Genomic DNA, 21,525 nt, shown 5'->3' on the forward strand with positions numbered 1-21,525 from the left:
AAAGAAAGAAAGAAAGAAAGAAAGAAAGAAAGAAAGAAAGAAAGAAAAGTGAAAGAAGGAAGAAAGGGAGGAAGGAAAGATGAAAGGAAGGAAAGATGGAAGGGAGGAAGGGAAGGAGTCAGAGGTCTGTCTTGCCTGTGGTGCCCTTGCTCCCTGCCCCACACTCAGCTCTCCCTGCAATCCTTTCATCTTCTTCTCTGGCTCAAAACTCCACCGTGGCTCTTATCTCAGACTGGACATCAAGTCTCACTTGGCCGCAGGCACGGCAAGCCAAGTTGTCTTCTGATGTCATCTTCACTCTTGCTCGCTCTACTCCAGCCCCACTACCTCCTCGCTATTGTTTGTTCCCATCCCAAGGACCCCGCACGCACCTGCTGGTCGCTAGACCTGAGGCGTCAACGCCAACCCCTCTCTCTGCCCAAAGATCACCCACCGCAGAAGCCGGCCCTTCCTTCCGTCTCCCCACCGCTTTCCCTCATAGCATTTGGCACCATCCCACCATCCATGTGTTTGTGTGTATGTGTGTATATGTGTACACGAATATGTATAAATACCCATATATACATTATATGCATGTATGTGTGTACGTATGTGTATATATGTATTCATGTATGCTTGCTTGTGTGTATGTATGCATGTGTAAGTGTATATATGCATGTCTGTGTGCATGTATATAGGTATGTATGCATGTGTATGCGTACATGTATGCATGCATGTGTATGTACACATATGCATATTCATGTGTATATATGTGTATGTATGCCTGTATGTGCATATGCATGTGTGCATGAGTGTGTATGTATGTGTGTATCTGTATGTATGCATGTGTGTATGTATGTAAGCATGCATGTATGTGTGCACATGGAGGCTAGAAGTTGATGTCTGGAATCTTCCTCAGTCATTTTCCATCTACTTTTTGAAACAGGCTCTCTCACTGAGCCTGGAGCTCATTGATTGGCTAGTGTCTGGCCAAGGCTCTGCGGGTCATCCTGTCTCTGCCTTCCCAGTCCTGGGGTTACACACTTGTTCGGCTGTGTCTGCTCCTACATGGGTGCTGTGGACTCAAACCCAGGCCCTGATGCTCGCACAGCAGGCAGTTCTCCGGCTCCCAGCCCCGCCATTCACGCTCTCAGCTGTGCCTCCAGCGGACTGTACAGTGAGAGCGTGCAAGGGCGCTTTCCTCATTTCCCAAGCTGCAGCTTCTTGAACAAGTTCGGGGGTGCCCGATAAATATCTGTGGATGGAGGGGAAGGTAGGGGGAGAAGGCAGCAGAAGTTGCCCTTTCCTAGGAGCCTGGAGATGTCCATCCTTATTAGATGGACATTATTAGATGCAATTCTCCTGGAGCCAGCCCTCCTGGCTCTTTCTCATTACCTGTCTGGGCCAGGCAGGCGGTCTACACAGTGCACACTGGCAACCACAGCCCAGGACAAGTCGAGACAAAGGCACTTTCCCCTTCATCTCCTCCCTTTACACACATCATAGCTATAGCCACTGCTGTCTGCTCTGAGCAGGGGTCTTCCAGGAGGTGGTGGCGGCGACGGTGGCAGTGTAGGTGGTGATGGAGGGGTTAGGGTGGAGGGTAGTGATGGTGGTTGGTAACAGTGTGGAGTGAGGGCGGAGGGGTGAGAGTGGTTAAATAGGATGAGGATTGAGATGATGATGGCCATGGTAATGACAGGGGCTTGTTGGAGATGAGAGTGTCGTTGATGGTGATGACGGGAGCGATGGTGATGACAGGGTGGTGGAGATGGTAGAAGGTCATGGTGATGATGGTAATGGCGGTGAGGGGTGGTGTAGATGGCGGTGGTGCTGGTGGGTGGTGGTGGTGATGGAGATGATCGTGGCGATGATGGTGTTGATGGCTGTGGGTGGGGTGATGATGCTAGCAACGGGGGTGTCTTGTGTACCGCAGGATGATAAGCAGCACCCCTGGCCTCCTCCTGCGGGTGCTGGGAGCATCCACGGCTCTTACAACCAAAACGTTTCCAGACACCACCATTCCCCTGGGGCAGAGCTGCACACGTACACAAACTCTGTACACGTGTACTAACTCTTGGGTGCGCTTCAAGCCTTGCACGGTGACCTGCATGTTACCCGGCAGCTGTTCTGTGGTGGCCAAGCTGTCCTGAGTCCTTCACTGGAACTGCCAGGGTAGGATGAGACCCAGGCGTCTCCATGGTAACATCACTCAGTTCCCTCATTTTCCTTCAGCCTCTTTAGCACATCCCCCTTTCCCTTCACCATCCCCTCTTCCACTTCAGGGCTGCGGGTGGGGTGGGCTCCCCTAGACACAGGTTGGCAGCTGTGAGGATGGCACTGCAGGACGGCTCCCCTCTCCCTTTCCACCCAGCTACGGCGTCCCCTGAAGGACGTGGCTGTCTCCTTCCATGGGGGGGGGGTCTCATCTGCCACCCACAGGCCCCTGCTTTCTCCTCTCCAATTAAGAGGCCTCCTGGCAGCAGCCAGAGGCAGGAAAACAAGGCAGTTAGTCACTTAGCTTCCGTTATCAACCTGGATCATGTGGCTGGCTCTTTTAATGGCTGTTGTCATGACAACGGGAAGCCAGTCCCTGCTCGCTCTGGGAATCAAAACAAAATTAAGGGGTGGTGGCAGGAGGGGAAGGCAGGCCAGGAAGGGCGCAGCTTAGAGCTGGTGGTCTTCAGCTGGAGGAGACAGTTTCCCTTTGACACCGACCCAGCCCTGGAGAAGCATGGAGGGACATGGTGGAGGCTTTCAGAGTTTATTCTGCCCACTGAGTCATCTTCATCCTTATTATGACAAAATGGACACACAGACACCGGCAGAGATAAAGACAGATGCTTCTGGGAGAATGTGCAGTGGACAAGCCATTGGTTTGGGCGGCACTCCTCCTTCACCCTCTACGCTCCCCAACCTTCCCACTTTCCCTTCTTGCTCACTGTAGGGGGTACTTGTTTCCAGAAGGCTCCCCTCTCTGCCCCAGGTGCCTCCAACACCTCTAAATCCAGCATGTCCCTCCAGCGAGGCCCTTTGCCCTCTCTCCTCTCTGCCACCGCTTTTATGGTTCCTCAGTGTCACGCCCTGCGAGCTCGCGGATACTTTTTGTTCAATGCTGGGGCCTGAGCTGTGGAATTTCTACACCAGGACCTCCTCTCTCTCATGCCCTGACGGGCGTGTCAGCATCTGTCTCTCCTAGCAGAATGTCTCCCCAGGAGGCCAGGGAACCCTTGTCTGGCCTATAGACTGTCGTGAACGAGCCTGAGACTCCACTCCAGCTCTAGCTGAACTTGAGGCTCCTTCCTGATGCACTCGATGGGTGCTGGGTCTGACGGCTCTTCAGGCGGGCTCTGGGCACTGCTCTCTGCCCCACAGGCTCTGTAGGTGGCTGGAGGGTGGCACAGCTCCAGGCAGGCTTGTGCAGCTGTCTGGCTCTCTAGGGAAGTTCCATTGGAAAGGCAGCTCATCCCCAAAGAGGTGGGCAAAGGAAGCCAGGGACAGTGAGGTAAGCTAAAGGGGCTGGCTGGAGAGCTGAAAGATGGCAGCCTTCCTCTTATTCCCCTGCCCTGGGTCTGTACCCTTCAAACATGGTCTCCAGCCTCCAGCCACGCTCTTCCCAGTAGGATAATGGGAATCTTGTCACACTCATACCTCAAGAGCTTGGATGATCTGGAGGCGATTATTCTAACTCTGTCCCTTCATGGCTGGGTGCAGATAGAAGCTCCCCCACTGTGAGACCCGGTTCTGCATCTCTCATTTCCCCAAGAGTGTACAGCACATACAAGCCCCCAGATGAAAGCTCAGGTCTCCAGTGACCAACCTCTGTAAGTGCAAGATTTACAAACTGTGACTTGAGATTTACAAGTTTACGACTTGAACCCTGACTTCTGCTTTCAGCTTTGAAGTCTAGTGATCTGCCAAGTACGGCAATGAACTGTCCTCGTATGTCTCAGGGTGGGAAGAGCCCACTCCACTCCAACGAGGAGGCTCATGCCAAACCCAGTGGCCCCCAGAAGCAAGGAAACAGGCAGCTTGTAGTCATGGCACAACATCCCCACAGCCTTTCCAGGAGCCTGAGCTAGACTGCCGAGGACCGGAAGTGGGACATGGGGGCCCATGAGTCCATCTGCAGATGGGGAAATGGAACCCTGGTGAGAGTGACGGTTTCACAAAGGGATGATTTATAGATGACTTTGAGGGAGTTGGTGGCACAGCTAAGCAAGGGTGTCTCCTAGCCCCCCCCCCATGCTGGCTGTCTCTTCCACAGCCCTTTCCTGTTGTCAACCATTTCCTTAGCAAAGGGGGTCACCCAGGCTCTAACAGCCAAGGAGCATGCATCCCATCCAGGTCTGAGTAAAAGCCATGATGATCTTCCTGCTTTTACTCCAAGGGCCTTCAAGACCTGTCTCCTGAAGGGCAGAGGTGTGAGTTTTCAGGGTTGGGGTCTGGATAGTGTCTTCAAAGAGGTCTTTGCCAAAGACCGAGCTAGTGACTTCTAGGCCTTTACGAGGGGACCCTCATCTATCCGTCTTACACATCATCGCAACTGAAAATTCTAGAATCTGCAACCAGCTCCAGAGCCGGTTCTTCAAACAGAAAGAGATAGGCTACACACAGATACAAACACAGAGACACACCCACAGTCCCCAAGAGGAAGAAGCCACAGGCAACAGGTCCCAGCCTCCCGCTGCCCAGGTGCTGCCACCGGGAAAGGAGGGCCTCTGGGGTGGCACCCTAACGTACACAGACACATCACACGGGTGTGAGCGCAGGCGCACACACACACACACACACACACACACACACACACACACACACCCATGCCCAGGAAGCAAGAGACAGACTCCAGCCTCACTCACAGATTCACAGCCAGGCAAGGTCTTGGGATAAGAAACCCCAAGATGAAAATGAGGCAGTGGAGGGGGTGGGGGAGAGGGTCGGGCGAGCGGAAGGATAGGATGGAGACAAAATGGGGAGGGCAAAGCCACGCCGTACATACACACGCAATTGCACCCATTCACACAAATACACATGTAGACTCGCACAAGCACACACGATATGCAGGTCATCCTTGGGTACTTCCAGGCAGACGCACATGTGTTCCCATACACATATGCTCAGCCACATGTCCTGGGCCATGAGCATCTACACCTACGGGCCCACAGACATCTGAGACGCCACTTCAGCCTTCTAAACCCTCCCTCCCCCCAGGGCCTGGGAGGTCATGGACTGAACTCCAAGACAAGGCTGGGCTCCCAGCTGCCTCCGTCCTCCTGCCTGATCCTGTCAGGCATGCAGGAGAAGGGCACCTGCCTTGTGATCCTGGCCCAGCTCACTGGCTCTCCGGGACAGAGTCCCTGGCACCTAGAGGTGGCTCCAAGGACTGAGCATTTTGGGTGGGGTAGGGGGACAGCTTCATGGTCCCAAATCAAGCCTGCCCCCTGTCTGAGGACATTCTGCATCTCTAGTGAGGAGCCGTGAATCACCTTCCCCTACCCCAGGAGTGAGAACCACCCACATGCCCCTCTACAAGGAAAGGTCCCACCTGGACACCTCCACACCCTGAAACACCTGAGTCCTCCGGTGACCCCCCCCCCCCCCGGCTCTGGTCAGCCATGCACCACGGGCCACCGCCAGCCAGGTGCCTGCGGTGGCTCTGTCACCCTGGGGTGGCCGCCCCTACCTCTTTCTTCACGGTGCGCAGCAGCCTCTGGCGGGTCTCGGCCTCTGCGGGACAAGCAGGGAAGCGCGGTGAGCGGCACCGAGGCCGTGGGGCCTGGCCGCCCTCCCGCCGCCCGCCCGTGCTTACCCGCAGGGACGGAAGCCATGGCTCAAGCTGGTCAGTGCCCGGTGCTCGGACGCGTCCCTGCTCGGCGCTGTGCTCCGCGCCCTGCTGCAGCCGAGAGGGGGCGGGACCTGCGGAAAATGAATGACAGCCCAGGATGTGGGCGTCAGAACCCTCCCGCCCATCTTACCCGTGAGTTTAGCGCCGCCTCCTGGGCAGCAGGGCAGCGGGCAGCAGGCAGCATCCGCTGAAGGTGACACAGGACGTGACACTGTGGTCTGTCCACGCTATGCAGCTATACAGGGTAGCTGCATATTTAAAGTGGGGCAAAGCCCGGTATGGAGGCACACATCTGTCACTCATCAATGGGGAGACTGAGGCAGGGCATAGCCAGGCCCTGCCTCCATAATAAAGCTTGACTCATCCTGTATAAACTGGATATAAGTTCTAGAATGATTTGATAATCAAGCAGATATTTGATGTGTAATAATCAACATAGACCAGAGAAAATAAGACCAGGGGCCATAGAGGTAGCTGCTGCTTCATATCTTCTTCCTCTTCCTTCTCCTCCTCCTGGGATACATTGGCTCTCCATCTGGAAGCAGCTAGCCTCTTCATCAGTTGCTCTGTCCCCTGTACTGGGAACTAGGCTTCCGTCCTTTAGGCTTCTGCTCCTACACAAAGCACCTGGCAGCCAGGCTCTCCAGGACTGGGTGGAACAAAGGTTTGTTTCGCTCAGAACCTTCACTGGCTACCCCCTAAACCCTTGACTGTGGCCCCCAGAATGCAAGTCAGATCAGCAGGTATTCCGTGAAGACCCACCCCGTGCTAGGCCGCAGGGCAGGAGAATTTGAAGCAAAGGAATGCTATGGCGCTCAGAAGGTAGACGGTAAACTGGATGAGCGAGTGATCGTGTGTGGAAGGCTCTGGAGGGAAGTGGAGGGAGGTGGCAGCGAGTAGGGCTGTCATGTGAAACAGGGTAGCTGCATTTTCTCACTGAGCAAAGAGGAAAAGAAAGAGGCCAGGATGCTCAGGGAAGAAGAGCCCAGAAGGTGAAGGAACAGCAAGATTAAAAACCCCAGAGTTGGTGTGTCCCTGCCTGGGTGACAGCCCCCGAGGAGGTGAGTGACACTGGGTGACAGGGCAGGTGCACAGAGCAAGTGCTACAACATGGACCAAGACCTCGTAGGCACTTGGAGGCCATATACTGGATTGGCCATGTCCCCACCCCCTTCCTCCCGTGCTCCATAGCCAGCCCTCCCCTCAGAACACCTAGGGGAAAGCCAGGGGCTTGCAATTGCTGTGATGAAAGAGAAAGGGTTTATTTGCTCACACTTCCACATTGTAGTCCATCACTGAGGGAAGTCAGGACAGGAACTCACACAGGGCAGGAAGCTGGAGCTGATGCAGAGGCCATGGAGAGTACTGCTCACTGGCTTGCTCCTCATGGCTTGCTCAGCCTGCTTTCTTAGAGCACCAGGACCACCAGCCCAGGAATGGGCTGCCCCGGCCAATTGATCACCAATTAAGAAAATGCCCCACAGCCTGATCTCATGGAGGCATTTTCTCAGTTGAGGCTTCCTCCTCTCCGATGCTTACACCTTGTGTCAACTTGACATAAAACCAGCCAGCACAACTTACTTGTCAATTTTACACACACACACACACACACACACACACACACACACATCACTGTTAACCTGCAACCTTTTCTTTCTTGTCCATCTACAACATCACACATTAATATCAACATCACAATATAAAAAAAGGCTGGAGAGGTGGCTCAGAGGTTAAAAGTGCTGGCTGCTCTTCCCAGAGGTCCTGAGTTCAATTCCCAGCAACCGTGTGGTGGTTCACAACCAGCCATAATGAGATGTGGTGTGTCTTCTGGCTTGTAGCTATATATGCAGATAGAATACTGTATTTATAATAAATAAATAAATCTTAAAAACATTCCAAGTCTTGAAAGTCCCACAGTCTTTACTAATTCAAACATTTTAAAATTCAGTCTATCTAAAAACCCAACGCCTCTTTTAGAATCTAAAATATCTTTAAAAATTCAGTATTTCAACTGTGGGCTTCTGCGCAATAAAAAAAATAAATTTAATGGTTTCTTGCTTCAGGGAAATAACTATTCAATTTAAAGAAAGAAGAACCAGGGCACAGTCACAGTTTGAATGAAGCAAAACCAAACTGTGTAAATAATTCAATATCCATAGTCTGGGGTTCCCTCACAATCTTGTACTCTCCTCCAAGGGCCTGGGTCACCTCTCTGGCTCCGCCCTCTGCAGCTCCTCCTCCAGGCTCACGCAGGCCCCATATCTCTGCTGCTGCTTTTCTTAGCGGCCATCTCATGATACCAGCATCTCCAAAATGCTGGGGTCTCTGCTCCCACTGGGCTGCACTTTCACCAATGGCCTCTCCTGAGCTCTCTTCAGGGACTCCAGCCCTGCCTCACTGCTGCCAAGCCTCAGCTGCTTCAGGCCTTCAAAAGCAGTACCACCTGGGTGACTTTTTCTTTCTTTGATTTATTATGTATACCATGTTCTGTCTGCATATACACCTACACACCAAAAGAGGGCACCAAATCTCATTATTGCTGGGAATTGAAGTCAAGACCTGTGGAAGAGCAGCCAGTGCTCTTAACCTCTGAGCCATCTCTCCAGCACTGGTCTGGGTTACTATTTCACTACCAAGGTCAGCTGCCAGTGTGAGGCACAACCTTGGCTGCCTCTGGAGCGCAGCTTCTATGTCCCTGAGGAGACACTTCCCAGAGGACTTCACCTCGGTGACGCTGGTCTCTTGTTAATCACAGCTGACTCTTCAGCCTCAGCTGATCAGAACCACGGACTCACAACTTGAAATAACAACTGGCCCCGACAGAGTCTTTAAACTTCCCTCTGAAACTGCGCATGCCAGGCCTCCACCGTCTGCAGTGCCCCCAACATTCTTATCCTCTGAGCTCCCACAGAACAGCTCACTGAGCTCTCAACACTCAGTGGCTTTTCCAGAGTCTTCACAAACATGGTTTCCTTAGGCCCTCCGCTGAGGGACTAAGGTACTAAGGTGTCAGGTGTCACAGCAATACCCCACTATGCTGGTATCTGTCTTAGGGTGACTGTTGCTGTGATGAAACACCATGACCAAGAGCAAATTGGGGAGAAAAGTGTTTGTTTGACTTACACTTCCACACCATAGTCCGCCTGAAGAAGCTAGGGCAGGAACCTGGAGGCAGGAGCTGATGCAGAGGCCCGAGAGGGGTGCTACTTCCCGGCTGGCCCATCACGGCTTGTTCAGCCTGCTTTCTTACAGAATCCAGAATCACCTGCCCAGGGATGCCCCTACCCCAGTGGGGTGGACCTTCCCCCACGGATCACTAATTAAAGAAAATGCCCTACGGGTGGATCTTATGGAGGCGTTTTCTTAATTAAGGCTCCCTCCTCTCTGATGACGGTGCGTCGTGCGGTTGACTTATCGCTAGCCAGCGTGCAGCCTCTGGGCAGCTTCAGGGGCGATAGGAAAGCTTCCTTGTACCCTAGAGGCTTTTCCCAGGCTGAGAACCCCATCAGTTGATGAGTGACGGAGCTGACCCACGGTGCCGCTGGCGCCTTGACGCCGCTTCTGGCGGTGTGCCCGCGGCGCCCTCTAGCGACGAACATGAGCACTGCGCGCGGCGCTATGGAGAGGCGCTATCAAAGCGGACACCGGGTCGCTGGCCCGCACAGCGCATGCTCTCACCACGCACAGCTGTTACCGTTCTCAACTCTAACAACGGCGGCGATTGGATGAGGCCAACGCCACGCTAGTTGTCTCACTTACGCTGCCAATCAACTCCGCGAAGGCTCGTCCAGAGAAAGCATATTCAGAGACACGTGACAGGGAGCAAGGGAGGCGGACCGCGCGGGGCCGGCGTTCTCCCCGTGGAGGAGCTCCCGTCATCTTGCCTCGCTGCTGCTACACCCAGACAGGAGTAGGTCAGGCATCCCTCGGAGCGTGCTGAGCCACCAGCCTTCCTGGGCCTCCAGCTCACGGGCTGGAGACCTTGGACCCCTCAGCCTCCACAGCTGTGCGAGCCGGTGTTTACGGCGCGTCTCTCTCCATGCACGCGTGTGTACAGCGCGTGGGCGTGCTCGGGTACGGAAGCCTCCGCGCCTGGAGGCTGCCCGCCTGCGGATGGGAAAGGGACCACCGCGGCTGCCTCTGCGACGGACACGAGCACGCTCTTCTCGTTAGCGTTTCTGAGCCGGTGCTGCCCAGCGTCTATCACCTGCCATCTCCACCGCTTTAAGTATCACAGGTCATGTGGAGGTACCCAGGAGGATGCGCGGGTGTGATGCCAAGCCAAGCAAGGGGCGGGAGCGCCTTGAGGATTTTTGGTACTTGTAAACAGTCCTGGAAACCCATCCCTCCAAGGACCCCAAAAGATGGCCGCACGCTTGTCTGAGTATGTAGTATATGTATAGATGGCCTACACATGCTTGCAGGCGCGTCATTTATATAAAGACACACCTCATCTGTTGTGTGTGTTTTTCTGGAGAACATAGGTTCACTCATTTATTGCTTATTTGCGTGTGTTCATGTGCACGCTCGGGGAAGCCAGGGGTTCAGGTGTCCCCATCCGTTTGCTCCCCACTAAACAGGGTGTCTACCTTACTGATAATTAAATGAAAACATTTACTTATTTTCACTTTATGCGTATGGGTGTGTGCATACATGTTTTACCTGCATGTGTGTCTGTGTACCACGTGCACGCGGTGCCCCTCGGAGGCCAGAAGATGGTGTCAGATCTCCTGGAACTGGAGTTTACAGACACTGCGCTGCAGTGTGGTACTGGCAAGCAAACCCGGGTCCTCTGGGAAAAGCAGCCAGTGATCTAACCACTGAGCCATCATCTCTCCAGGTCCCTTCCTTTAATTTTGAGACAGGGTCGCTCGTGGAACCTGGAGCTCACTGATTAGCTCAACTATTGCAAGCCCCGGGGACCCTCCTGTCTCCACCTGGCCAGCGCAGGCTCGGGACCCGACTCACTTGGCTTTTACGCGGCTCTCCTGCTTGAGCAGCAGGCGCGTCACCCAGTGAGCCATCCTCCCAGACCGCAGCGATTGGGTCAAACAGAAGCACGTGACACGGTTCTGCTCAATGAGGTGCAGGGAAAGTCCGCTGCCCGCCTCCTCGTGCGCCCAGAGAGGCCTGCAGAGCACAGCCCGGCTTCTGGCGCTCGTCCTTTCTATGCGCCGGCAGTGCCCTGGCAGCGGAGGGCACAGCTGGCACCGGGGCATGCGGAGTCCCAGGAGAATCGGACACTGCGGCATCCACCGCTGGCTTTGCCGATGTTCTGGAAAAAACCACCTTCTGAGGGAGGCACCGGGTTAGGGCTTTGTCTTACTGGCAGTTGAAATAATCTCACGATTCTTTGAACCACGTGAAAAGACCTTCCGTCCCCTCTTCTCCACCTTTGCCCCCCACCCTGCGCCCGCCCCGCCTCCCACCAAAGTTAAACATTTAAGGCAACAAACACAGATCGTTGTAGAGCATCTATTCTTATGCTTGCAAAAGGATGTTCTGGGTGTTTCCTAACACAACTGCCGTGTTCTAGAATGAAATACTGAATCAGTTTTGCATTCCGAACAATTGACTTGCCAGTGTGTGTTAATTCCACAATTAAGCTGACCGGAAAAAGCCACTCCCAAGTCCAGACTGCAGGGGGCGCTGTCGAGCAAACGACATTTCTTTGGTTCGTCTGGCACAGCTGCCTGGCTCTGCCCAGGGTCTGTGTCGTGTGGCACTCTGGCCCGCCGTACTCGGGGATTCAACCTCTCCCCATCTTTGCCAAAACTTAATGTGTGTGTGTCTTTGTGCACGTGCACATATGTGTATGCTATACGCATGGGGCGCACACCCAGTTGGACAGGCAGAGGCCAGGAAAGGGCACCGGGTTTCCTGTGCTATCATAACTCGGTGTCTTGTTCCTAAAACAGAACCTGGAGCTAGGCTGGCCGGCCGCAAGCTTGCTGCAAGCTCCCGATGTCCCCACAGTGCCGGGTGCACGAATTTGAATTTCGGTCTCAAGCTCCTGCGACAAGTGCTCTTCCCCACTGAGCCAAACTCGGTGGCCCCTAAGCTTGCTTTTATTTCTCAGTCATCCGAGTGGGGATGAAGCAGGAGTGCGAGGTGTCTGCTTTTCGTTCCCGGGCGACTAACAAAGCTGGACGGTGCTTCGAATGCTATCCATCCGCCACTTGTGCAGCTTCCGTGGAAAATGCTTCTTCAACGCTCTTGGCCTTCCCTAAAATTGGATTGTTGTTTTTTTTGTTCAGTTGTACACATTCTTTATGTAAACTAGACGCCGAGGTTATCACCCCATAGGGTGTTCTGGGATGTCCTGCCTCTGCAGATCACATCTGAAAATTTCGTGAAGTCTAATTTACTCATTTTCCCCCCCTTTGCTTTTACTGACGTCTAAGAAAACAATCCCCAAACCATGACTGTTTGGTCCTATCTTTTCTTTTACAGGCTTGATAATTTTAGCATTTATCCAATCCATTTGAGCTAATTCTACATACGGGGCGAGATGAGGGGTCTGGGCGCATTTGCAGGTTGAGATTGTTGTGTCACTCAGCGGCGTGGAACCCATTTGGCTCCCTGCTGAGCATCTTGGCCCTGTTTCATCAGTCAGCGGGGCTCGGAGGGCTTGGTTTGTTTCTGAACTCTCAGGCCCACTTCATCATTCACGTCAACGTTACAACAGCACTGTGCTGTCTTGTTTATTTTTAATGTGTGTGTGTGTGCACGCACGCGCGTGCACCTGCCAGAGAGCATGCGGAGGACAGAGGCCCACTTAAGGTGTCCGTCTTCACCGTCCCTCTCTCTCGCTTGCTGCTGTGTGTCTACGTGCGCCAGCATAGCTGGGCCACCAGCTTCCAGGGTTCTGACTCTACCCTGTCTTCCAGGAGCAGGGGCGCTGGGATCCACGCACACTTCTGGGTTAGGCTTCAGCCCTCAGCTTCTTTGAAAACTGTGAAACTGGAAGAGCTGAGCTGTCCGCTCTCTTCAAGATTGTTTTGTCTCATGAAGGTTTCTCAACGTCCCCTGTTAATTGTAGGGTCCAATTCTGCAAAGATGAGGGGAGCTGCAAAGATTGCGACCACAGGAAAAGGATCAGAGCACGGCGCCACTCTATCACATGACCTTCCTGTCCTGCCCTCATTGGGGGAGGAGCTCGGCTCCACCCACCCACTGTGCGTTCACCCTCGTTGTAACCCAGAGGCCCCAACCCAGTGAGGATAGGGCCTTCCTCATTAACGTGGGGAGCTGGGTGGACGGGTTCTGTCCCCACTGACCCCTGCTGCTGGGGACAGCCATCCCAGGCCAGCCACTCTCCTGCCTCTCAGCCTTTCTCTTCCAGGTGCCATTGTGGCCCAGAGTCAGTTCCCCCTCTGTGCCACTAGAAGGCGCCCTGCCTTCACGGATGATGCAATTGTGACTTCTGTGAAGGCTCATGGGAGAGAGGGCCACAGGGCAGGGCTGTCCTGTTTCCCTGGGGACTGTGCGGTGCTTGGAGTGTTGCCAGGGTTCTGATATAGTAACTGTAGCAGCGACAGCAAGTGCAGAGGCAGCCCCGGCCATGGCCACAGTGTGTACCGGGCTCTGTCCCCAGGTGCGCTCCAGTAACCCCACAGGTCCTGGTGATAGTCCTTTCATGACGCGTAGGAGAAAACCAAGTCTCAGAGAGGTGTGGTAACCTGCCCAGGGTCACACAGCACACGCCTGGTGAATAAGAATGTACTCTGTTCACATGCTGGAGACGTAATAATGTCCACAGAGAGGGCTATTTTTTTTTTTTTATTATGTTATTTAAGTGTGTGCTTGCATCAAGAGGGGAGAGGACTACCTACAGGAATTGGTTTTCTCCCATCATGTGGGTTCCTAGGATCAAGCCCTGGTCCTTAAGCTTGGCAACAGACCCCTTTATCTGCTGAGCCATCTTGCTATTAACTCATGTTGTGTAGACTTTGTATTTTCTGTCCTTGTAAATTGGCTTGTTTTGTAAAGTGGAAGACTGCCTGGCATGTGTGAGGTCCTGGATTCCACCATCTCTTAGTTGCGTTTCTGTGCATCATGACCGAAAGCAACATGGGGGGAGGCGTTTGCCTCATCTTACAGCCTGTAGTCAGTGTTAGGAACCATGCGAATGTTGGGAGCCGTGCACCTGTGCAGGTTACACGCGGGTTCACAAATCACACCACGAGATCAGTTCCACGTGAGAGGTTTATTAGGGAAAGGGGGGAGAGAGAGAGAAAGAGTAAGAGAGTAAGGAAGAGTAAGGGGGGGAGGGCTCCAGTTCTCTTATAGGGTGACCCAGGGCATGTGTAGTTCCAGGTGGTCAGGGTGTCTTCACAAATGCCTGATAACCGGTTTGTTAGGTCCCTTGGGGCTGGCCGTAGAAGTGCCTGCTTACTGATCCCAACAGTCAGCCCACCACTCAGGGAGCCCAGGGTGGGAACTCAAGCAAGGCAAGAACCTGGCAGAGGCCCGCAGGGTGCTGCTCACTGACTTGTCCCTCAAGGCTTGCTCAGCCTGCTTTCTTGTAGAACCCAGGACCACCAGCCCAGGGATGGCCCCACCCTCGATGGCTGGGCCCTCCCACATCAATCACCAAGGAGATGCCCTGCAGGTTTGCACATAGGCCAGCCTTGTGGAGGCATTTTCTCAGCTGAGTTTCCCTCTTCTCACATGACTCTAGCCTGTGTGTGGCTGACAAGAGTAGCCAGCACATTCCCAGCACCACAAAAATACAATTCAGTTCTTTGCTACAGCTGTGGGTGGGACGCAGCATTTTTGGTTATAATTCTGATTTGTACCTTTATCCTTGTGTGTGCTAGTCACAGAGTGTACGAAGGCATGGGGGTCACCATCAGCATTCTACTGGCTCAATACAACAGTGAACGCCCTTCTGAGTGCACGCCTTCAATCCCAGCACTCAGGAGGCAGAGGCAGGCGGATCTCTGAGTTACAGGCCAGCCTGGTCTACAGAGTGAGTTCCAGGACAGCCAGAGCTATCTATACAGAGAGACTGTGTCTCAAACAAAACAAACCCCAGACAACAACAAACAAAGCAAAACAAACAAAAATATACTTAGGCAGGAGAATGGTGAGTTCCAGGCCAGCCTGGGCTCCATAATGGTACCTCAGGGTTAGGAGTCAAAGTAAAAAAAAAAGAAAAAAAAATCCTAGCATGATAAACTTCTGTTTTACTTCCAGCGTGAGGCTCACTGTGTAGCACTGGCTGTCCAGGAACTCACCATGCAGACCAGGGTGGCTTTGAACTTGGAGATCTAACTGCTTCTGCCTCTTGAATGCTGGAATTATAGCTCTATGCAACCATTCCTGAACTGATAAGCATTGAGTTATGGCACGAACAGTGAAGGAAGTCTGAATCAACTGAAGCCTGGGTAATTCTCTTTGCAACAATGTGGATAACAATTGGATAATAGCCATTGAATCTATATGCTTCCATGCTGCTCCTTTCAAATGTATATAAAATGACGTCTATCTGGATGCCTTAAGTCCCAGGTTTGTAATGGATACTGAGGGTGGCCCAAAAGTGACCTCATACTCACCTGGACAGCCACAGGGGAATGACTGGTGCTCAGTGTGATACCTGGTGTTCCCATGGGAGCCAAGGTGTGGCTGTGTGGATGTGACAAATCTCACGTGAACAGCTAAGATGATTTTAACAAGCCAGTGTGGACGTGACAAATCAGAAGCAGCCACAAACAAAACAGCACCAGAATATAAAAACCTTAAGACTATTCGGAACACAAGACTGGATTTCCCTGAAAAACATCCCGATGCTCCCGGAATGGTGACGTCGACTTTACTTGTGACCCAGAAGATCCGCTCAGTTGTACGGCATATCCAACGAAGGTTCATGCCCACCAAACAGTCATTACACAGATGACTGTAATCCGATCACCACAGCCCAAAGCTAAGCGAACGTGTTGTCTGTCAGCTCATCAGTAAACAAGACATTGTGTGTCCATACAATGGAACATCACCTAGACATGAGAATTATGACATGTCAGATATGGTGACAGCACAAACCCTCCTTGTGCCAAGGGAGGAAGCCAGTCAGAGACAACTGTATTCTATGAGTCACTTTATGTGAAGTGTGTCAACAGGCCAGCATATTGAGACAGGGGCAGCTCAGTGGCTGCCTTGGGCAGGAGTGGGAGATTTGGAACACAGGAGTGGCCACTTAGGGCGTTAGCAGTCTTCCCTGGGAGATGAAATGTAAAACTATGTCAATGAGCAACTGGTCAACCCCGGGTATTCTAAAAAGTATGGACCTGGCCCCTAGAATGGATGAACTTGAGCAGCATGTCAAAGTATTCGGAATACTTTCTTCCAAGCATAGCTGTGTGCCACGAATAGTCAGGGGTGACCTCTTACCCGATACTCATATGCTACATAGAGCAATAAAATCCTACAAGGTCGAGGCTATCAGTTTGGAAGCAGAGTCCCAGAGGCAGGCTTCAAACTTTTGATGGCGGCACGATCACCTTCACAGACTCCTACAGGGAGGTAAGGGATTTCACTCTTTAAATATTTAAATCATAAAGATGCCCGTGTTTCATTTAAATTGTTTTTTTACGTCGTCTTAGGTGCCTGTGACATGTATTAATATATTCTACCTATGGAGACGTGAGGTCACCGAGGCTCTCTGGAGAGCATAAAGGACTGAGCTGAGCAGATGATGAAGCACAGAGCTCAGGCACCACGCTCAGAATGTGCCTGGCAGATGCTTTCACCAGCAAGGCTAGAACGGGACCGGTGCGTGAGTCTTCCCTTCCTCGTGCGGTGAGGCAGAAGCCATCCTCAATCACATTTTATGTCTTGGGATGAACCGGATTCTGCTGTGACCCAGTGAGATTGGGCAGGGTGTGTGGGATACATGCATACACTGTGCAACATATATCACATATGTGATGCTGTCATGTATGGCCATGTACATCACACACACTCACACGTACATACATATGTACATCTATGGTAAGGAATGGTGTCTGAGATTTGATCTTGTACGCGTCCCGTTATCCTCCTTCCACTTCCTCATCACACTGCCCACCTCTGCCCTCAAGCATTGTATGGATTGGATACGTGGACCAGAGTTCTTTACCTGTCTATCTGCTCATGGATGTGTTAGTTCCAGAACCATCTTTATAGTTTAACAACAACAACAAAAAAGCTTTGTTTTGGGGTGAGGAAGGGGGGAACACTGGGAGGGGAGAAGGGAGAAGGCAGGGCAACGGAAGCAAGCCAGCAAAAGGCACCTACGCATGAAGATGTCATAAGGAAACTCAGCCTTTTATTTGCTAACTAAAATAATAAAATGGAGACAGGAAAACTCAGTGACGTGACAGCCTAAACTGTAGTAGAAGAGATGAGACCAGTGTGGTGGAATGGGTCCCCAGGGAGGGTAGGGACAAAGCCCAGCCACTGGCTGGGGGAGAGGAGGCTGGGGAGCCTGTGGCTCCAGTGACTGTTGGAAAAGAGAACACAGACAACTTCAGAAACAGGTACCTTAGGACTGACAGCCACAGCCCTGGGAAAGAATCAGGTGCCCAGGGCCCGGAGCCTTGACTCCTCCATGGCACTGACTCCTTATCTGACTGGCCTTGCCCTGCTCACTTTTGGACAAGAACACAAACTAAAGCTCCCTTTGTCCTTTCATGAGGGCCTTTGAGAAAGTCTTGCGTTAATCAGTCTCCATACATTCGGGTCCCTGCAGGCGCCACACTGACACACATACATGCTTTAGCCACAGATCATGTTGGGGAAACATTCATATTGCGAGTTGACACCACGAGCTTTGAAGGCCATTCCACACAGCTCAAGAGCACAGGTGAAAGCCCTGCCTTGGACGCTGTGTGTAAGGAGAGGACTCCCCTTCAGGCCCCTAATGCATAAGCCACAGGCATTCTCAGAACTCAGGGATCCAGTCACGCCCTGGTTGGGAGGAAGGACTGTCACTGTGCCGTTTGTGATACCATTTTGGAAGTTGTCTTTTCCTGCTGCAGACAGGATCTAAGTTTAGCAGAAATGACTCAGGAGGGAGGCTGGGATGGACCTGTGACTTATACTTTGAAGGGGCAAGGCTTTGCCCTCCCTTGCTCATGTGGATTTTCATGAGTCTCTCAGACTGGGGTGATGGCCTAGTGAGCGAAGAGCCTGCTGCTCAACTGTGAGGACCCGGGTTTGAATCTCTGGCATCTATGTAAAGCCAGCGCCGGCAGTGTCTGTCTTTAACCCGATGCTGGCATTTGGAGGCAAGAGGGTGGATCGCAGACTCTCTGGCCAGTGTGCCTGCTCTGTGAGCTTCAGGTTCAAGAGAGACTCTGTCTCAAGAAATAAGATGGAGGGCAGTAGAAGAAGGCACTTTATGTTCACCTCTGACCCATACACACACACATGCGTGTACACAACACAAGACACCCCATGCACACAGACACTGGACAGCACACAAGGTTCTGTTGTCTATCTGCACACTCAGCTCTGCTGTCTTTATGGAACTCTTCCCCCTTTGGCCACAGACATTTATAAAGGTTGGGGTCTTAAGACATCCATGTAAAGGGAATTTAAAATTCCCTATGTGTTTTGCAGGAAACCATTGGTGGTGTGCTGCTGTGTTCTGCGTGACCCACACTTCTCTTCCTGGGGCATTACTAAAGCTTTGCTGACAGTCCCGTGATCTCCCTAGCCTCTGTGGAGCAGCAATACAACATCCTTCTCCTTCTCCTTCTTCTTTTTCTTCTTCCTCCTCTTCCTTTCTTCCTCTCTTCTTCTCCTCCTCCTTCTTCTCTCCTCCTCTTTGCCTCCTCTTTCTCCTCCCTTCCCTGTCTCCTCCTCCTCCTTCTCCTCCTTCCTCCTCCTCCTCCCTTCCCCCTGTCTCCTCCTTTCCTCCTCCTCCCTTCCCCGTCTCTCTTCCTCCTCCTCTTCCTTCTTCTCCTCCCCTCCTTCTCCCCCTTCTCCACTCCTCCTTCCCTCCTCCTCTCCTTCCCTTCTCTTCCTCCTTTCCTCCTCCTCTCCTCCCCTTTTCCTCTTCTCCTTCTTCTCTCCTCCTCTCCTTCTCCTTTCCTCTTCTCTTCCTCTTCTTTCCCTTCTCCTCCTTCTCTTCTTCCTCCTCTTTCCCTCTCCTCTCCTTCTCTCCTCTTCCTCTCCTCTTCCTCTTCCCCTCCTCCTTCTCTTCTCCTTCCCTCCTTCTCTTCCTCCCCTCTTCCTCTCCTCCTGTCTTCCTCTCCTCTTTCTCTTCTCTTCCTCCTCCTCTCCTCCTCCTCTTCTTTTATGACATCCATCTAACTGACATGGATCGGCCACTCTTGTTGAGCTGATCCAAGTGGAGGAAGAGCCAGATATCTGTGTTACTCGAGCCTGTGTTCCTGGTCCCTCAGCTGTGTTACCTACCTGACAGGTGTGTCTGATCTCTGTGACTCTGCAGGAGACAGCAGACAACCAGGCTGTCTGCAGAACTCCGAGATCCTCCGGGGTGGTTGGCTATTCTGTCTGCAGATACCAAACTTCATCCTTCTCCAGGACCAGGGGATCCTGCACGCTGTAGCTTCCTGCTGTCTCCAAAGGTCTAGCAAGTGATGGATCCAGAAACCATCCGCTGAGGATGCTGTTGATCGACCCAATGAGCCCAGTGAGGAGGAGGAACGTGAGTGGCTTCCAGGTGGAAGTGCCTTTCCTGGCTGCTGCACGTGTGTTTGCGTCTGGTGTTGCATGCAAGTTGAGACCTGTGTATAGCCCTTTGGCACCTGCAGTTCTTCTACTGAAGCAATGACAAGTCGCAAGGCAGGCATGGAAATTCACGCCTAAAATTCCAGCATCTTGGAGGTTGAGATGGGTTCCAGGGGAATTGCCAAGTACCGTGAGCGGCTGATTGCTTTGCTTATTTTGTTGCTTGGTTGGGACTATTGTGATGTTTTTCAGAAATCGGAACATGCAGATGAGCATGCCCTGGAGTGTGATGTTTGGCAGTATGATGGCGTTGGATGTCTGTCTGAGTCGGGAAGAATTCTGAACACAGCAAGGCTGTTTCAAGGTAACGGCTCAGTAAGCCAGGTGCAAGTTGGCCTTGTCACCTTCAGCTCAAAGACTACAGGGCGCAAACTGGTCACTTTAATAACACGACTGTTGCTTTTTGCCCTCAAGCTGCCCTCTGTATATGAGAGGATGAACCTTCAGTCAGAGCGTTATCCACCATGCTCAGCATCTAACTGCATCTTCATCTAAGAGGGCCTCAAAGGGCCCCAGGGCATCAGTGTGGGCTGGAAGCATAACAGGCCAGAATGGAAAGTTGGACAGAGGAAATAGGTTTGATTGGCTAGAACAGATAGGCATAAGAGGTGGTTGCTATCTGTGTCTCACCAGCCTGCCTGCACCCAGCTTTGGTTTGTCTGTGTAGACTAGAGCCATCCCAGTCTGATAGACGCGAGGAAAGACATTTACCCTTTAGAGGCCCCATTTCCCTAACCTGTATCCTAAACACCAAATCAACTCCACCTTTTCGATTGGAACCCTGACGTCAGGAGGCCAAAACGGGAGTCCTACAGTTCAAGGGCAGCCTTGGCTCCTGCTTTCACCAGGAAGAAGACATACCGAGGCATTAGAAGCAAACACCAAGGGGGCACCACAAGAAGGAACCTAATGGGGTCAAACAGAGATTTACTATTTTTTTAATGTCCTATTCCTTCCCAGTATGTGACCGATCTGCAGCTATAGAACAGGCTGAAGGCCCCAGTGGTGGGGGAAGGATTAGGAAAGTTGAGAGCCACTGCTCTAGAGAGAGGAGCCAGTTCCGTCCCTTCCACGTGTCTCAGGAAGCTGCTGACCCAGGGCCTGCCTCTGGGGCTCGCTCACGTGGTTAAGCTTCCTTGGCGCTTGCCACTAACCCTGCCATTGACTTCTGCCAGGCCACAATATCATGGAAAAAATCAATTTCAGTGAACATTTTCTCCTCCATCTTGATTTTAGTTTTTGTGCAAAAAATAGTAAATTGGATTAGATGTTATTTTATTTCAAGGTGGGATGAAGCCAGGTCATACCACCAGGTTATGTACTGAGGCCATACAAGACCATCTGTGTGTGCTGGGCACCTGCCACACATCTTCCTTGTCTCCATTAATTCTTCCACAGGTACTGTTGCCTCAGTTTACCACCAAGCAAATGGGCTTGGGGGTTTCAGAGTCTGTTAGGGAGAGTGGTTCCCACACACCTACTGAACCTCCCCAAACCAATGGCCCTTGACATTGTGTCAGAGGCTGGAAGCAATTCTGGGGGTGCATCATGGTACAGACCTTGCAAAATACCCGATTACCTTCCGGAAAGCCCACGTGACTGCTGAACTCCTTTAACAGAATAGCTCTCAACAGGTGTGGATTAATTCAGAATCCAGATGGCAAGGCGGAGTTTCTGACTGACCAACCTCTCTGCACACAGGTAGCACTCTGTGTCTCCCTCAGGCGGGACAGGAGGTTGTCAGCGATCTCCACGGCCGTCTGCAGGGTCAGTGCCTCTCCCCACAAGTGCACAGATACACTGTCCCCACAGGCAGGCTGACTGGGAATGACTGAAAATATTTTCATGTGTGCACACGCCTTATACCTGTCCATCTTAGAACTTGGGTAGGGGCTTCAGGAGACCTCGGGCTAGCCTGAGGTGGTAGACAGTGAACCCACAGGAAGCTTAGGCGTGGAAGA

General features: G+C 52.3%; 1 protein-coding gene across 4 annotated transcripts in view; it reads right to left on the reverse strand.

Moving 5' to 3' along the window:
• Window positions 1–5,882, reverse strand: part of Sgsm1 (small G protein signaling modulator 1) — a 64,454-nt gene extending 58,572 nt beyond the window's left edge. For all 4 annotated transcript variants that reach the window (XM_055605738.1, XM_055605737.1, XM_055605736.1 and 1 more), the window contains exons 1-2: window positions 5,789–5,882; window positions 5,663–5,706 (exon numbers count right to left, since the gene is read on the reverse strand). In XM_055605738.1, coding sequence (XP_055461713.1) covers window positions 5,663–5,706; window positions 5,789–5,807 — 63 coding nt within the window. In that variant the 5' untranslated portion in view covers window positions 5,808–5,882. The remainder of the gene's footprint in view (window positions 1–5,662; window positions 5,707–5,788) is intronic.
• Window positions 5,883–21,525: the final 15,643 nt, after the last annotated feature.

This window comes from Psammomys obesus, unplaced genomic scaffold, assembly GCF_907164565.1.
Source record: "Psammomys obesus unplaced genomic scaffold, mPsaObe1.curated_primary_1811, whole genome shotgun sequence".
NCBI classification, from domain to species: Eukaryota; Metazoa; Chordata; class Mammalia; order Rodentia; family Muridae; genus Psammomys; species Psammomys obesus.